Source organism: Bacillus rossius, chromosome 11 (genome assembly GCF_032445375.1).
Source record: "Bacillus rossius redtenbacheri isolate Brsri chromosome 11, Brsri_v3, whole genome shotgun sequence".
Taxonomy (NCBI): Eukaryota; Metazoa; Arthropoda; class Insecta; order Phasmatodea; family Bacillidae; genus Bacillus; species Bacillus rossius.
In genome coordinates this window covers 47484120-47503576 of record NC_086338.1, presented here as the reverse complement: position 1 = coordinate 47503576, position 19457 = coordinate 47484120, and the positions used below count along the sequence as shown (strand labels likewise).

The window sequence follows — 19457 nt, the reverse complement described above, 5'->3', positions numbered from 1 at the left end:
GACAAAACACACATACTATATTGTCAAAAAGTTCAGACCTGTGTGTCTTTAAAAAAAAAATTATCAGTGCGTTCAAAGCCCCCTTTTAATGAAATTGTGCGATGTCGCATTTACAGGGCGGTAGCTTTGAACACTCTCAAATTAAATGGATTTTTTTATGGGTGTTCAGGATTTGGGTAAGTTCCTGTGTACATAAATCACTTACTTCCTTTTCCCCTGCTATGCGGATCGTCCTGTTATATAATACGGGTCGTAATAGTTGACTTCACCCCTAAAAAAAATGGGCGCAAAAACAATGTTTGATTGATAATTTCCTCTTGCCATCTCTTTCTAGCCTGTTGACAGGGCTCAGCCAAGCAATTTTAACACAAGCCCCTTCACGAGGGAAATAACGAGAAAAATTTTACGCTCGCCTGAAAAAAAAAACAACACAATAGAGTTATAAATTTAAAAAAAATACTTCGTTAAACATGTTTTTAATGTTTGCTTGATTTATACAGTTTCACTCTGAAACTGTACTTTATGGAAATTTTCCCCAATTGTCGCAATTTATCATTGCACACACAGAACTGAAATTTTTTTTTTCTTATTCGTGATTCTTGTAATGCTTTAATAACTACAAAAAACTGTTTTTTACTTCAATCAAAAGTAGTTATATCATGGTATTATATTACTGTTATGTTTTGTATGGAATTTGAAAATCTTTAATTTTTTTTTTTTAGATAACGTTAAAAAATATTTTTAAGTTATTTATCCGTCAAAAGATTTTAATGGTTTCACGTAAAAGCCACGTAGTCTATTTGATTTTTTTTAGATAACGTTAAAAATATTTTTAAGTTATTTATCTGTCAAAAGATTTTAATGGTTTCACGTAAAAGTCACGTAGTCTATGTGATTTTTTTTTTTTTTTTAGATAACGTTAAAAATATTTTTACGTTATTTATCCGTCAAAAGATGTTAATGGGAGATGGTCGTGCACGATGTTTGTTGCTACGTAAAAGCCACGTAGTCTTAGTGATTTTTTTTTTTTTAGATAACGTTAAAAATATATTTTAGTTATTTATCAGTCAAAATATTTTAATGGGAGATGGTCAACCACGATGTTTGGTTTCACGTAAAAGCCACACAGTCGATGTAAATTTTTTTTTTTTTAGATAACGTTCAAAATAATTTTACGTTATTTATCCGTCAAAAGATTTTATTGGGAGATGGACGATCGCGATGTTTGGTTTCACGTAAGAGCCTCGTAGTCGACGTCCACCAAGGAGTCCTTGCTCGCTTCATCAGCACCGGGCTCTCGCCGCAGCACCACCTGCCTCGCCAGTCCGGCGCCCGCGCTCAGGAGTCGCTGGTAGAAGACTCCTCGGTCGCGCACGTCAGGGTTTCCCACCTCCGAGGCGCACATGTCGACGGCGCGCGCCGCCAGGTGCCGCGAGGCGTCCAGGCCCTTGAGGCGGACCTTGACCGCGGCCGTCAGCAGCTGGAGCTGCACCGGAGGGTCCTCGAGCAGGAAGCCCTCCAAGAAGTCGTCGAGCCAGTCCCCGGGGTCGGGGACGAGCTCGGCGTACTCCCCGACGAGCCAGGCGTAGCTCGCCTTGGCGTCGGCGCGCGTGAGCCGGGGGAGGTCTTCGCAGACTGCCGCGACGACGGCGGCGGCGGCGTGAGACCCGGGGCGCGTCAACAGGACCCGGGCCAATGCCACGACGGCCTCTTGCGCGACGTGTTCGTCCCCCAGTCGCGCGAGGTCCTGCAGGATCCTTAAGCACTCCGGAGCGCAGCCGCCGTCGAGAGCCGCGCATCTCCCGAGGGCCTCGACGCTGGCCCGAGCCACCTCCGGGTCGGGGTCGAAGATCTGGGTCCTGAGCTCTGCCAGCACCAGCCGCGAGTCTCCCTCCCGCGCCAGCCTCCCCAAGACGTCCAATTTCCCCAGCTTGACGCACGCCGGGTCGTCGCGCCTCACGAGGAAGCTGCCCACCTCGCGCGCGAAAAGCCCCGGCCGCTCGCGGGCGAACTCCCGGATGGACTGCAGCACGGCAAACTGCACCTCGGGCTCCGAGGACAGGAAGGCTACCAGCGCCCGCGCGATCCTCCCGCCGAGCTCGGGGTCTTCATCAGACCGCGTCGGACCCAGGAGGACCTTCGCCGCGGACACGACGACGGCGGAGTTCTTGTGCGACAGCTGCGGGGCGACTACCCGGCGGATTTCCCGAGCTTCCTCCTCGTCGGCGGGCGAGTATCCGCCGAGGGCGTCGAGTACGTAGACGCGACCCCACTCGTTGCACCGGTCCAGCACGGAGAGGAGCTTGCGAGCCCCGTGTGGCGTGAGTCCCTCGGCGGGGGAGAGCTCGGAAAGCACCGCCACGGTGTTGGAGACGACCGCCGGGCTCGGGTCGTCCATGAGGTATCTCAGCCGGCCCAGCAGCCCGAGCGAGACTACCACGCCGGGCCTCATCGCGCGCATCTTGGCCACGCACATGGCGGCCGTCTTCCTGACGTAGTCGTCGCTATCGGCCAGCGCCACGACGACGGGTCCCGCTGGCAGGTGGAGCGTGTACCCCAGGGTGCGCAGGGCCCGGGCCCTGGCAAGGGGCGCGTTGCCCAGGCAGAATGGGGACATGGCGTTGGCGGCCTCCTGGGGGGTCTCGGCGGCGAGGCGCAGCAGAAGCAGGCGGGCGAGGTCCCTCTGCTCGCGGCTGCCCGAGCGCAGACCACCGACCAGGTCCAAGGACACCTGCCGGGCCGGGTCGCCGCCCCACGACGGGTCCGCCAGCGCCTTCCTCAGGGCGAGCTTCCTGTCCGACGCCATCCGGCACCGCCTCCAGAACCATCAGAGTTCAACACTTCAACCGCAATCCTCTAAACGAGTCGAAAACACTAACGTAAATACACTTTAACAAAAATTCTCCAAACGAGTTCAACAATTTAACTACAATTCTCTAAACGAGTCCAACAATTTAACTACAATTCTCTAAAAGAGTCCAACACTAACGTAAATACACTTTAACTTCAATTCTCTAAACGAGTTCAACACTAACGTAAATACACTTTCACTGCAAATCTCTAAACGAGTTGAACACTAACGTAAATACATTTTAACTACAATCATCTAAATGAGTTCAACACTAACGTAAATGCACTTTCACTTCAATTCTCTAAACGAGTTCAACACTAACGTAAATACACTTTAACTTCCATTCTCTAAACGAGTCCAACACTAAAGTAAATACACTTTTACTACAATCCTCTAAACGAGTTCAACACTAACGTAAATACACTTTAAACTACAATTCTCTAAACCAAACAGAAAAAATTCAGCACTCACAAAAAGGAATCTTGTGTGTGGGTGCATCGAGTCTTTTTAATCTACATTTGGTATTTTTACTCACGTGAAAATTTAAAAATTGTAAAAATGGACGATTTAATAAATAAAAATAACTTAAGAAATTTAACAATAGTTTCTATAAAAGTTTTAAGGTTAAAAAGGGCAATTAATTTAAATACGATATGCAGTATATATAACATTGTTAGAGACAAAAATTGTATTTATAAAAAGTAAAAAAAAACATTGTAGCATGTGTGCTACAGCCTCTACCTTTGATAATGTTTATGTTGGCAGAAATGGTTAACTTATTTTATTAACCTTTTCGGATGCCCTGGTAATATGAGTTATTTTGGATTTGTTTGTTTATTTTGTTTTAAAAAAGGAAATTGTAATTCTTGTTTAGTCTTATTATTTTTTTTAATTTTAACATTTTAGGTTATTAAATTGGTCTGGAAAGTTCAAGGACATTACCGAATATTTTGGGAATCGCTGTGCTAGGCGGCGCGCGAGCAGAACAGCTGAGCGTGTGACGTCAGGGGAGACTGGCGAGCGGCAGTCGCCTGGTGGGCCCGGGCGGGCGCGGACGTGAGTTAAACGCGGGTTGGCCATGGTGATGGTTCCACGTCGAAGTGACTTGCCGGTCGAACATCTAAATACGAGTGTTCCTTTTTGAATATGAACAGGGTTTATATATATAATTTAGAACGCGTTGGTACGATGAAACGCGAGTGGTTGGTGAGGTGTGTGTGAATGTCGCGAGGATTTTCCAAGGATGAATTATGTGCGCCAAAATAAACTACTACTAATAAATTACCTGCAGCTACGGTAACGTGTTATGGCAAGGGTTTGCCATTAAAAACACTCATGAGCAAACAAGTGTATTTGGTGACCGGACATCACGACGTCAAAAAAGCAAGTAAGTGCCAGCCGTGCCACCGCCCTGTTGACCCCTTTGACCCCTGGTGCGAAACTATAATTTGTGTATTTTGGAGATTTAAATTAACGGACCAATAACACTGAAACTGGGATTTTACGTTCAGCGTGTTCACCCAATCCCTGCCAGACGTGGAAGAAAAAAGGCATCGACCGTTAGAAAATGACTTAACTGAGAAGGGCTTGTTAACCCATAATTTGTAATTTGCTAAATTTTTGATATATTGATTTGGATGCTAATGTGTGTCAAATTTTTGCTAGATTTCGCCTATTTGATGGTAAATTCTGTTAATTGGTATTTACAGTAGTGCTACGCCCGGTGCGTATCTATATTTGTATGGGTATTAATATGTTTATATATATTTTTAATGTCTTTTGGTAATTACATTTAATTTTTCGGAGCTCCGAAGTATATGATCCAAAGTAGGCCTATACTATTTTTGGGGGATTTGTTAAAGTATTTTTTTTAGTATTATTATTTAGCTTTTTTTTATAAGTAGTAATAGGGTATGTATTTTATGATGGATGCGCTGATTTGTGATGAAACGATTTTATGGTATATTTATATATATATATTTATTAAATGTTGCCATATACTTTTTGCGTCTTTTTAACTTGCTGCCTCCTCTCACTGTTCGCAATCCTATTAGTATTTTTTGAGCCTGCCATTAGTTTGGGTTTTAATATTTTTTTGGGTTTACCTGCTCTCGCGGTACGGGGTAATATAGGAGTTTACTGTGTCGCGGGTTGCGGAAGTTGTTTGGTTTGGCCGGGGTTTAGGGCCAAACTTTACAACATAAATATTAAATAAAACATTAACCACATTGTGTAAAACGTATATATCTTAGTATTTGATGGCCAGATGCCCTGATTCATCTTGGCTTTTGTATTGAGGCCATGTTCCCTAGAAATGTGGGCGTGCCCGGAGTTTCGGCCTGTCTTGTTGCAGCCATCTTCAAGGGTGATTAAGAACCGAAGGCTTGGTGTTCTGGCTCACGGGCCGAGCTGTGATTGGCCGCGACTGGAGTAGAGGGCGGAGGCAGAACATTCAGTGCCTTCAGTTGTAAGACGCCCCCCTTTATGATGGCTGAAGCAAGGCGTGCCGAAACGTCGGGCGCGCCTTCATTTCCAGGTCGACCCAGAAACCAAGAAGCAATTTAATGAATTTTTTTTTTCAGTATCATTTATAAAATATTTTTAACCTACCAATGTTCCTGCACTACCCTAAAAATTTACGTTTTTAAAATTCTTAGTAGATAAAGAAATATTCGAATATTGCTGACCTAGCGTAACCTACCTTTCGAACGATTTGAAGGTGTTTTGTTTGTTACAGACATGACTTAACTAACATTTCGTTCTCAAAAAGTTCGCACTTACGTAAAGAAGCAAAAACTACTGAAAATTTAACAATAAGCAAAAACTCTAAATTAAATAAAACTAAAAACAAAAGACTTTACCGTAATTTTTTTCCCTTAAACCTCGCTACTCTTACAAAATAACCCTTATTGTTTTAATGCTATACCGATTTACTCTTGCTTTTCTCGTAATACTCCGTCAAACTCAACCATTCATTCCGTTAATGCTTCATTAGCATCTCATCACCCTCACTTGGGGAAAGTAGATGGCGACTTGATTGAGGCAATGGAAGATTGAAGAAGAAAAAAAAAAGAGGGGCGAAGAGAACTTCTCTCGTTTCATTCCTTCGCGAAAGTTGAGAAAAAATAAGCAGATAATAAATAAATAAACGACCATAAGTCTAACCAACATAGGGTTTAAGTAGTAGGAATGAAAATGATATATAATTGATACAGAACAAATCGATATTTTATTTATTTTTATTTCTATATTTCTATTTTTGATATCGCTATTTAAGTGGCAATATTTTTAATATTTCGTATATATAGTATTAAAACTACATAAAATAATTTTTTTTTCTAAATAAACACTAACAGGTAAATAGAAAGAAAAAAATGATCTTACTCAATTGATAGTTTTTGCTGCTAAGAGCCAAACTTATTTTAGGATGTTTTATCATAAAAGATTAGATGCATTAAGAACTCAATACATGTATATATATATATATTAATATTATAATAACTAAAACAATTGTTAAAGTTTCGATATTATGATAACCCGGTAGATCAAAATATCGATATATTGCAAGCCGATATTTCATCGGTATCGTGGTCAATCAAAAGGTAAATCAAAAGACCGGTACAGCGATAGGGGGAAATATGTTGCCATCCAGTGTGATCATTTGCGGTGAAGGGTGATGAGTTGCATTTACGTGATGAATGGGCAGGGGAAACGGGAGCACCGCGAGGAAACCCTCCTACTCGCAGAAACGTCCGCCACATTTCCCACCGCGAAAAACACAAGGTTGGAGTCCCGTTGATAGTCCAGACCCGATATAAATCGGCGTGATGCCAAATGTTTTTACTTCCTACTAGTTATTAGACACGAAGATAACAATTTGTTTGATGCGTTACACACAGAAATATTTGCCGTACTTTTACAAAAATTTCCTTTGGAAATCAGTTGCCGAGAAATAGTTACTGTAACTTTGTACAACACATGGCTATGATTATTTTTGCATAAATATAAAGTCCTTTTTTTTCTCTCTCGAGATAATACCGAGTATTTATGACGAAAATTGGCTCATAATTTTATATTTTAAACGATTTTACTTTAAAACATAATTTTTTTAAACCATGGAAAATAAATAGAAATTTGGTTGCATCGTGCTTATTATGTGCGCAGTTAATACAGGAAAGTAATTCTGGGAACGGTTAACAAATAACTTCAACTATAGCATTTATCTGCCATTGCTTTAACTATAGCATTTATCTGTCATTGTTCATGAATATTTCTGTTCCATTTATGTATATGTATATATATATATATATATATATATATATATACATATATTAAGATAGTGTATAGCAATGACAAATACATGTTTAAAATTCAGTGAATATTATACTGATATTGTTAATAATGCAACTCATATATGTATTTTATTTTAATCTTATCTACTGACTTATTTTATGCGACAAAGTTAAGACATGCCACTGATTATCACATACTCACATACATGCACACAAGTGAAAACAAAGTGCACGAATGAAAATCCACAATTGATTTTAAATAATTTAAATGAAAATATGAATAAAGTAGAGAACTAAAAATGTGTACTCAATCAACTTAAATAAATGCTAAATATTTGCAATTTTTAAAAAAATTTTATTTGTTTAAAGTAAAGCCTTGATAAATTTCTAACTACTAGCAATTTGTTAAGTCCAAGTTCTATGGCGAAGGTATAATTAATGTCTCAGATTAATTATAATATTGGTAAAAACTAATTTTTCGCGCAATATCAGGTCATAAAATAAACCTTTGTCACCGCTAAAAATGTAACTAAATCAACGCGGTTATAACAAAGAATTTATTATTATATGCAAATGTGAAACATAAAAATTTATTGGCCCTTGTCGCAGAGAACGGGACTTGCAATATTTAAATCAACAAATTATGAAATCTGATTACAGTCCTTTGTCTGCAAATTTACACACCCTTATAAATTCACATATTGTAAGTTACCTTTTCACTTATTACTGCTTGAATGGAAAGCAATAACGTTGTCTATAGAAAATTCTCAAAGACGGTTGGCAAACAGACGGAATTTCTTAAAGAGTTCAATTTCAGCCATAGATGTTGCTCTAGAAGAAAATGCGTGTATGCCTTCCACGAAATTGTATTTCAACGCCATCTCTGATTATTGTTTAATACTAACAACTATTCGTAGGCTATCGGAAAATAGCTGAAAATATATTTTTTCCGTGTTTTATAATTATTTTGAGACAAAGTTCTATTGCATAATGGAGCCGTAACGAAATGGGACTTAAGAAAACATTTAAAAATAAGCACGAAATGTACTTTAGGTTTCAATTAAATTTATAATTATGAACTTTCTTTCTTTAACTTCTAAGTAATTTTCACTTACTAAGTAACGAATGTTAGCATAGATAAGTGCTGAAAGTTAAAAAAATAATTCGATATTGAATGATAATCATATCGTAAAGTAATTCTTGGAAAGAGGTCCCTAGCGGACAGTGGTTGAAACTAATTTGGCACGGATTTTACGCGAAAAATTCCAATATTTCTTAACCTCAACTTAAGCTGTTGCGACGACACGTCAATAACTTATTTCTTTATTAATAGTTTACCTTTACAATACAATTTTATGTTTGCAAGGTCATTAACTAATAATGAAAGTGATAATAGGAAATATTAAAGAATGTCAAATCAGTAATCCTCATTTTGCGTTTCCTGTTGAAATTTGACAAGGTTTTTTTTTATGCAGCCTTCAGCGAAGCAGATAACACTGTGATTGTGTTCCCGCAGTTATAAGAGTAAGTTTTACAGACATTCAGCCCTCAGCCTCAAATTTTGAATTGTAGTTTTTGAATTATCTCCCTAGTTAACAATGAATCCCGAATCACAATATATCGTGTCGCATCCACCCAACATTCGCCCATCCATCACTTTTTCGTCCGTCAAAACAGTTTACTAAATCAGGTTAGCCAAACAAAGTGGCTTGAATCAGAAACATCAGGGAAATACCCAGTAGTGGAAGGATAATAAATAATGACAGTTCTTACTAGGAATTAAAATAGTGTTATCAATATAAAGTTCTCATCATTGCAATCTCTAAAATTCGATGGAATTTTAACCCATGTTTTCTCTCTTAGAGATTTATCTCTAAACTGTTTGATATGACGTAAATGTTTCAACCAGCGAGTTTTAACTAGTTATTTTGTAAATTCACAGTAAGTGATAGTATTCATGAACAAATATCAATTGAAATGTCTATTACGAGACTAAATACCTGTATTAAATGTTGGATATACAATGTTATTGTTTGTTAAATGCAGGTTTTTTTCACGGTTATTCGTTACCTACTACCTAATCAATTCTATGATAACTGAAGAAAATGATATATTTTTTTTTTTACAGAGAACGCTTTCATTGTACTGAAATTGAATCGAGCGTCATTATAATTATTATTATACCACTAAATGATTACAGTTATCAAGAGCTTCCGATCGAGCTCGAATTACGTTAACAATGTTTTAGATACATTCTATCATCACGCATAATTGATACGTTATTGTAGATTCGTAGTTGGTATAATCGACGATTGTAATTATGTGGTTATAGAAAAACAACTTTGATTTTCCAGTCTTCCTTTTATATAGTCTTTGGTTTCAATCCTCGTCCGCCTTCGTATACATACAGTCTAATTAAATGGACCTTTAAATCAATATTTTGAAGAAACTACTGGAATTTTTATATAAGTGACTTTGAAGTTTTAGAAAACGATAAATGAAAAAAAAATTATCTCCCAAGAAGGGGTGAAAAAAGTTAATAAAATATAATTTTTTTTCAGATTGAGTGATGGTACCTATGTAGTCTACAATAGAAAAGTTAATGAAATTAATATATCTTTTTATTTTCTCTGTAAAATATAAACTTTCTTTTCAGTGATATTTTGTTTATTGTTTATAAAAAACTATAACAATTTAGAATTTTTAATTTAAACGACTTTGAAAAGTTAAAATTTTTAATACCATTCTGTTAATCATTTTATATAGTGAATTGTTGCTTTTTAATTTTTTTCTATTCATTTTCAGCAGGTTTAAATTTATTTACCTGTTTGGATTTTTTCTATGGCTACGACATTGGTCTTGTGACTTCAAGATGATTAAAAATAATAGAGAATAACGGCAAAGATAAATACATTCCAAACGTTTGCTTTATCGAAATATTTGTGTGTACATATATTTTTGTATTTTACTACAAGTTAGGCATATCAATGTTTTAAAAATCTATTGCTAGATTGTAAAAAAATTGATTCGGTTACAAGTGAGAAATCGATTCATAGTTTTTTTTTATGTTAAGTGTTGTAGAAACGGGAAGAATTCCCCCCTCATCAACCCACGAACCCATAAGTATGTAGTGTGCCGTGATTGGGTGTCTTTTAGCGCTGGCGATTAGGGTCGTGACGCTATAGCCGGTGCGTAAAAACCTATATCGGAAACTGGAAGTTAGACGCGACTTGAATCGTTTTCCACGGACGAATCAATAAAAGGTGCATGACTTGTGGTAAAACAGAAGATTTTTTTTTATTTCCCATTGTGTTAAAGTATAAAAGCAAAGCCTAATTTACGATGAGTACATAACAGTTCGTTAACCGACAGTCATAAACTATTTAAAACCATGTAGCGTACTTATGTGCAGGAAAAAATTACTGAGAAATTAAAAAAAAAAAATATCGTTTAAAAGTTCATGTCAGGCCCTTAAAAATGCAATATATATTAGTCTTGAAATTTTTAACAGTGAAAAATATAGCCACCAACCACCAGGGCGTTTTGAATTTTTTTTTCAATTTGTTTGTCGTTTGACGCGGGAGTCTTGGTGTTGGCAAGATGCATTTCGCGACAGATGCCACTCGCTTAGGGCCCGTTAAGCCCTGGGACTGGGGGCGGCATATTGCGGTTATTTGCGCCTCTAATGGCACAGCTGTTACCCCTCTAACCCCTAACCCTTCCCCTCACCGTCAACCTGATCGGCCAACCGAGAGGAGGGGGGAGATAGAGAGAGAGAAAGAGGGGTGGTGGGGATTAATTGTTCTGTGGCAGGTTGGAAACCGCTGCGTTGTATCGGTGGCAAATCGGTCGTGCTTTCTGTCGCGGTGCTTCGCCACAACATTTGGACTTTATAGGGAAAGAACCTAGGGGGGGGGGGGGGGGGAGTTAGTGAGTTAAAAACCAAAATTACCGGATAGGGAAAAGGCATTGCGGTCCACCTCGTCCCGCGAACATTTTGGCAATAAAAAAAGGTGAGATTATATTAAAATTAAACATATAGATAATCGTAAAAAGACAAGTCCCAGTGTGTGTATGTGTGTGTGTACATGTATATAGGTATATATACATATATACATGTATAAATGTATATATATATCAATTTTTTCCCGCAGACTTAACATAAACATGTTAAAAGTGCACGTGGGAGAAATAAGGTTTATTTGAATATTTAATAATTTAATTAGCATATTAAAGGTTAGTAATTTTTTTGTTCTCCTGTAAAACTAAAAAAAAAAAAAAAACTGTTGACGTGTTGAGTTTCTGTGGTTAGTGAATCAAATGCAGTTCAGTTATCGACCCTGTTTAACTTCGCGTGGGAAAAATAAATTGCTTTCAAAATCAGTAATAAAATTATAATATTTATTTTAAAAATTTATACACGAATAGAAACCCTTGCGCTGGAAAACAGAACGGCAGCAGCAAAAAAAAAAAATAGTTTTGAATTAAGAGCCTGCAAATTATTTCGTGGTGGCATGTAAAATTAGAACTAGTTTTGTAGTATCAGCAAACACAATTTATTAGTTACAGCAAACAACTTGCTCTCACTAATGTTCATTTCACGGGGATTCCAAATTCAATTTTAAGAAAGGTAGACAAAATATTTTAACGCACCCCAATTATTTTTTCAGTATGTCAGTGATTATACTGATAAGAATCACGTGTAAATAAAATATCTTTGGGTTACTGGGAAATGTTGGTGACGTGTGAGGAAAGTTTTTTTGATGTAAATTTTAATTTAAAAAAAATTTTTGTAATAAATTGTCAATCAATATTTTACGATCGCCCTTCAATATTTTTCCAAACAAGTGTGTGAAAACTTCAACTGCAACTTTTTTAACTTCTGGGCGGTTTTGCTTCAGTCGATTTCATTCGCGAGTGATCCGTCAGTCGTAAGACAATCCCCAACGGTTCTGCTTTTCCTACCTGCAATATATATATTCTGGTATCGTTATATCACTTTAAATTTCCTAACATTTCCTCTGGGAGGGAAGAAATATACCGTCAAGATCAAAGAATCGTCGAATGTTCAAAGAATCAAAGAATGTTCAAAGATCAAAGAATGCTCGAATGTCTTCCAGTATTTTGAAAACTGCACAGCTATTCCCATCGTAGATTCAGATACCTCGAGTACATCGCGTGAAACACATGAATTGTTGGGTATTGTTCAAGCCCTTCTTGCCTCTCACAAAAATTCTGCGATTTTTTTTCTTTCCAGATGTTAGTGAAATCGCACTCGAAAACGTTATGGTCCCACATAATTTCCTAAATTGTTTAACATCGTGCCAAATGGTTTATGATGAGAACAAATGTACCTTTTTTTTTCGTAGTCTATTAATTTATTTGACAGTTAAATTGTATGTATAAATTATCCTTTGTTTACTACTATAACTTGTTTGAAAATCAAGTCAACAGTGCCAGCAGTTTTCACGAATCATTTCGTACATACGTACAGACAAAAAAAAAAGGTTAAATATTGATAAATCAATATCTAAAGATCTAAAATTCTAATAGACAAATTATTGAATGTGAAGTTATTGGACTAACACATAGAAATAAACTTTTTAATTTTTTTATTATGTATTGAAGAAAACTCCGATTTTGAATCACTCAGGCGATCTCTTTTTACCACGAAACCTAACACAGAACGAAATTTTCAATCAGACCGCCACATCATATGACTTTTTTTTTTAATTTTCACTCTAGGTTTTTTTTTTTGGTTTGTTTTATATATTCAATGGTGGGAAGGGTTGGGGGGGGGGGGGGGGTTGAGTATTCAGAACCCTCGACGTGTTAGTCCTGCCCCAGATCGAAAGGCGCAAGCACTGTATAGCTGCTTGCATTGTTAAGCATGCATTTTGCACTCACGTTAATTAAATTTGTTTTTGCTCGCACGTTAATTAAATTTGTTTGTAAAATTTCAGGTAAATCAGAAACCCTAATAGTTTACCAATAGTTTGTGCCGGTGTTCCAACTTGCTGATTAAAGGAACGAATTTATTATTTTTTTTTATGGTGAAATCTATACAATGGCTAATCATAAAGTTTACGGGATCCATTCGTTGTAAGGTGTCCTGTGTTACGTAAACGCTTTTGCAATCAACATTGGAAAAAGTTATCGCTTTTAGCTAAACGTAATTTAACTTGTGCAATCTAAACGGTACATTAAAGTTCGGCTGGGAGGCTTTCTCTTAGCTCGTATGTACACAGACTTTGGAGGGGCTGCAAATGCTGAAATTTGGTTTCTACAGCCACATGAAGCTGAAACAAACAATGGGGCTTAAAAGGTGGAGTTTTCACAACCCGCAAGAGTTCCGAAGAAGTATGTAGGAGCATGATTCTTAATTTCCCAAAGCCACCCCTTGTATACACACGCCTTTTTGTTACTGAAGTATGTAGGAGCATGATTCTTAATTTCCCAAAGCCACCCCTTGTATACACACGCCTTTTTGTTACTGGCACGACGTCCGCTTTTGTTAACGTAACACACCGCGGATCCTCAACGGACTAGTAGTTGAGAGAGAGAGTTGTTTAACTTCTGCAGTTGGCAGGCTTGCGCCTCTTTGAGCAGCGCGCGCGCGCGCGCCGGCAAGTTGGCTGAAGTGCGGGGATCGTCGTCGCTTGTTTGAAAGGCGAATCCACGGCTCGCAGCGCCAGTGGCGCCGCCACTTTGAAACTCAAGCGGCGACTTCGGGAAGTTCGTGTGTCGTCGCGGCCAGGGGCGGCCATGTTGGTTTCAGGAGCCGGGGGAAGTAGGACTCGAGATGTCGAGATTGGCGCGGCGGAAGCGCTCTTCTTTTAACTTTTAACGGCCGCTTCGGCTTCTAAACGGCCGTGCTTGACTCTGATGCAACACCGTTTACTGGGAAAGTGGAACCTATACGCATTTAGGAACGACGGCGGGTTGTATCTATACACAGCGCAAGCAGATGAGTAGGGGGAAAAAGAACTTAACCTCACTTATCGTTATGTTTTCTCGTAAAACAAATTGCACCATAAAAATACCATATATTTTTCTAGGTGTCACAAAACCTGTCCCAAATTTTAAGACAAAAATTGCAAAATATCATTGAAAACAGTATGTATAGATACCGGAAAAATTCGCGGATTCATTTCGTGATAAGCTGAAATTCAAATATGTGTACAATTCTGCTGGTTCTGCTATTGGCTCGCAGTTTAACTGGAGCTCTAGGGCCAATGAGAGACTATCGACCAAAGAAACGTCGAATCACAAGCTACCCAGTGGAGACGCCTCACAGTTTAGTACCCAATGAACACGCGTGTTTACTTGAGAAATGCAGAGGATAATGGAGGATATCCTAGAGGTCATTGAATCCGCGAATTTTTCCGGTCCCTAGTATGTATGATACTGTGTGAGAAGTCAATTTGCCTACCTACGGCTATTACTCTATATCCATATACCTATAGTTTGTTAGTGTCAATAGTAATGTAGTTAAGTTTCTTTTTATGTTTACATATCTTAGCCTTCGGTATATGAAATTATGTTGGAGTAATTTCGTGAAAATAGAACGGAAGTCGATGAACGGAAATGTGAAAGTTTGGTGGCATTTATTTGTACTGAAAAAAATATAATGTAATAGTTACAAAACTCTTTGATGTGTAGACATCTTAGCTCTCGGTATGCGGATTTTAATAGGAGCAATTTCGTGAATCGAACGGAAGTCGAATGAAAAAAGATGGGTGACCCACGTGTAGCAAACGTAAACCCGTATATAGTCACTTTCGTTAACATTGGGGGACATACCAAACATACCGATGTACCAAATGAAACTTTACGATAGTGAAACTACCCTGGAATATATTTGGTAAAACTACAATAATCATTGTAAGAAGTAATCACAAGTTTTAAAACATGTATGAAAACTGGGTCGTTACACAGTTTGTAATACATAGTCTCCGTTTTAGTTGTCTTCGTAGTCTTCGTAGGGCGATGGCAGAGCTTGAAGTTAAGAAGCTCGAAGAGGTAATTTTTTGACGTGGATCGAACCTCGTCACTGACATTTTTTTTAATAACATAATAATATTTCACATCATATAATACACAAACATATACTTAGCGTTATAATATGCGTTTTGAAATGTTTCAGGTTATTAATGTTTTAGTAATGCCATGGAAGTAGAACTTCTTAAGAGTGCGGAAACTGTGAAGTATCAACTGTTTAGTTAATTTACAATATTGGCAGTATTTTAATAAAATTCCTTGTCGATTATCGGTTCCAAAAGCCGGGGCTCAAGATTATTTTTTTCAAATCTTTTTTTTCACTTTTATTGGGTGAAAACATGTTAAATAAACTTTATATATATATATTCATTTTTTCCAGTAAATTATGGTTATTCAGTCTGAAATATATTGCGTCAGACATTTGAAAGGCCAGGTCTGCAATTGTTATTATTTTGACATTATTACCTATTGTAGTTGTTATTGTTGTTATTTGAAGGCTGATGTCTGTTATTGCTTCGCATCTTCATTCGGTGTCTGGGTCGCGGTATTGGAGGAGGAAGGCGAAGATGAAAATGAGAACCCATTCAATTTTCTTCTTTCAATTCGAAGCACTTGCCATCGAAGGTGGTCGATTGGCTGGATGCGCTCTGGAGTCTCCCGTGTGTTTTTGCCTTTCATCCTCGAACAAATTGCCGGCGCCCTCTCGCACTGAGCGAAGCCTGTGCACACGAATATGCAGGCTGAGTCAGAATTCGGCTGTTTTTTTTTTGCATGCTGCGCGCGCATCATAAAAATTCACTCTCATCATTTTTCCATGAAAAAAAACTTCAAAAGTTACATTTAACTAAATTTGAATTTAATATTGAATTCCTTACTTAATTTTAGTTAGCTGTAAGGCGCCTAAGCCAACCGGTGAAAAAAATGAATATAACAAAAACTTTAATTTAATACACACCGGAAATATTTATTAAAAATTCAATTAATTGACGTGATCACGTCTTATAAATCGACGAACGCCGGCTGCACGCACGAAAAATTGTCACGTTCCGCCTGAGCCAAGCGTGCAAGAACCGGCCAACCACCGTGCGAGAAAATCTTCTATAATATCAAACAGGTTAAGGCGGGCTTTTTTTTACTAATTGTTGGTGATTATATTTGAACAAACTATTTAAATTAAATTTGCGAAAACTGTAAATAATATTTGAAAATTAAAAAGTATGAAATTTTTCATCAATGTTTTCTTATGATGTTATCACGTAAAATTATCGTCCCTAAACCGACCTTACAGACAACCCCCCCCCCCCCCCCCTTTTTAAAATATATTGCAAGTTTATTAATTGTCTCTGGTGATTCGATAATTTTCCTTGCTGTTGTTTGATTCAATATAAACTTTCACTTGAGCAACTATTGATCGTGACAAAGTCACATACAGTTGGTCGTGTGAAAATATATTGGACAATAAAATATGTATTTCATATTTCATAGCATATAAAGTTGATGAAAACAAAAAAGGAAAGACCATTCATCTATCTTATGACATTGATCATTCAAACACAGAACGACATAATGGAATATAACGGGCATACATATTGAAATATTAAATTTAATTCTACCGGCTAGTTAAAGTTGGTTACGGGTGACATAGTGTAAGCCTACTGCGAATCATGCTTTGCTCGCATGAAGACATTCAGCTTTAAAAAAAAAAAAAAATACACTCATGCATGCTGGTTTACTGTTTACTGTTTACCTCGAGCAGGCAGGTAAACAATGCAGGTTTGTGATTAAAGTTTCAATCTTCTAAACACACGCTACCACCCCCCATCTTTTTTTTCCCTTTCGCCAAACACACACTGAACCACGACCCCAGTTAATTACTTTAATGAAACTGCGAAGAGAAATAAAATTGTGGGAAACGCGGTCTAATAAGTCTCAAATTGGTTTACCAACTCGCGAAAACAATGTTATTTAATGACACTGCTTCCAAGTAAAATAATGTTTTTATCAAATTTATTTTCAATGTCTGTATCATTTAGGTACATAGAAAATAAATTCTGTACTTTAAAAAAGGATTATTTTGGACACCAGTTGCCAAGTTGACAACAAGTTCTTGTAATACGACAAGAAAGATATTTGTAAATTTGTAGAACACGTGGCTATAGTTATTTTTACATACAAGAAATACGTTTTTTTCCTCGAGATAATACATACAGCAATTCTTACGAAAGTTGGTGCATAATTTTCTATTTTAGTTGATCATTCATTCAAGAATAATTATTTTCAACACTGGAAAAGATAATCGAATGTCGAACGATTTAATTTAATTTTGTTTTATTATGTTTATTAATGTGCTCAGTTAATACTGTAAAGCTATTCAGGGAACGATTTACAAATAACTTTAACTATTGGAGGTACTGGGACATAATATAGCATTAATGCCCGGGTAATAATCCGAACCCAGTATTACGATAATCGGTGGATAGTTTAATATTTTAATTGACGTTTAATTTTAGCACATTATTTTTATCCATGGAAAAGATAAACTAATATTCAACCTAATATTCTACACAAATGCATTATCTTTGCACGAACGAAAAATTGTCAAGTTCCGCCTGAGCCGAGCGTGCAAGAACCGGCCAACCACCGTGCGAGAAAATCTTCTATAATATCAAACAGGTTAAAGCGGGCTTTTTAACTAATTGTTCGTGATTATATTTAAATTAAATTTGCAAAAAACTGTAAATAATATTTGAAAATTAAAAAGTATGCAATTTTACATCAGTGTTTTCTTATGACGTTATCACGTAAAATTATAGTCCTTAAACCGACTTTACAGACAACCCCCCTTTTTTTCCAGCCCCTCCCCCCCCCCCCCTTTTCCATGCTGCTTCAAATATCTTGCTCGGCGAATAATTGAGCTTAAAAAGTAAACTAGTCGTTCGCTTTGCGTCAGGGTGTTAACACAATTTTTTTTTTCGTGTATATTTATCACGCTCAGCATTATTTTAAAGTACTCTACGTTAAATTTCGTGTCCGAGTTTTGTGTTATAAGTGAATTTGCAAAATGAGAACACGCGGTTCGATGTCACACATTTCTGGTGAGTGCTGAAAGCCACTCTCAATTTATTTATCCTATATATATACTAGCTGCCCGATCCGGCTTCGCACGGTTGTATTAATTGGGGGGGGGGGGGGGGAGGGGGAAATGAGACCAAATCTCTTATTTACAGTTATAATAAATGAAATAAAATGAAAATTAATTAATTTTGACAAAAACTTAATACAATGCTTTGTAATGTACCGAAGAAAAAACGAATAGCACCGATGGTTTCCCGACTCTCGAGCACGCAACGTTGTCATGGAGACGAAGTACCCACTGTTTCCCGGGCTTAAACACCAATCAACATTGATAATCAGTTTATTATTAATAATAAATTTTTAAGACCATTGATCGAAATAAAAACTACCCTATCTCTCAAGTTGGAAAAAATTACACATAAATGCCCATTTTCATCGAAATCAGTTGACTTGGTGAAGGGGACCTTTTTAGAAATCAGATGTAGTTAGTAATTGTCTTCTTGATTTGAATAATTTATATCACTTTCAAATCCCGACCGACTTTGTTCTACCAGTGTATAGTTATTTACCTGTATATATCTAAAAATTGGTGGTCTGTATTTAATGAGTGATGAGGACTACACTAACAATGAAATAGTCGTTGCCATGGAGACGAATGAAGCATCAACAATGCTACAGCCGTTGCCGTGGTGATTTTCTGCCAACTCATACATACATCACATTAGAAAACTCTAAAATTCTAAGATTAAGACCATTAATCGAAATAAAAACTATCCTATCTCTCAAGTTGGAAAATATTACACCTAAATGCCAATTTTCATCGCGAAATCGGTTAAGTGGTTTAGGAGTCCATTGAGGACAAACATTGTGACACGAGATTTATATATATTAAGATATATATATATATATATATATATATATATATATATATATATAGAACCTTTTCACATCGTCTTCGCTGTCAATGAGTAAAAAACTTATATTTATATATACTATACACTGTTGGTAAATTTATTCATATAATATATCCATATAATCGTTGTCACTCTTTTCTGCCCGCATTTCCAATATATTTTCCACACCTACCACGCAATCAAATAATTCTCGTTCGTTTACGGACACAAGAGTCCGTAGCAATAACTCTCTTTTTTTTTTTTTTTTTTTTTCGGGAGCGCGCACACGCGCTTTTGTGGCTCCGACCAGAGTGCTGAATGTTGCACGAGGGATTCGCGTTACAT

At 37.3% G+C, this 19457-nt stretch overlaps 2 protein-coding genes across 6 annotated transcripts in view; one reads left to right on the top strand and one right to left on the bottom strand.

Annotated features, from left to right (window-relative positions):
- The window catches only part of LOC134536919 (neuropeptides capa receptor-like), a 252628-nt gene that overhangs the window by 130726 nt on the left and 102445 nt on the right, over positions 1–19457 (top strand). The window lies entirely within an intron of this gene.
- Positions 1181–8003, bottom strand: LOC134536517 (AP-2 complex subunit beta-like). The gene is made up of 2 exons (XM_063376241.1): positions 7856–8003; positions 1181–2816 (listed from the first exon to the last, which is right to left on the bottom strand). Exon 2 carries the CDS (start codon positions 2804–2806, stop codon positions 1232–1234), a length of 1575 nt encoding a protein of 524 aa, XP_063232311.1. The 5' UTR covers positions 2807–2816; positions 7856–8003; the 3' UTR covers positions 1181–1231.

Bases quoted from the DNA above. Each gene is read 5' to 3' on its own strand.
- LOC134536517 (XM_063376241.1), bottom strand. From the start codon at position 2,806: ATGGCGTCGGACAGGAAGCTCGCCCTGAGGAAGGCGCTGGCGGACCCG.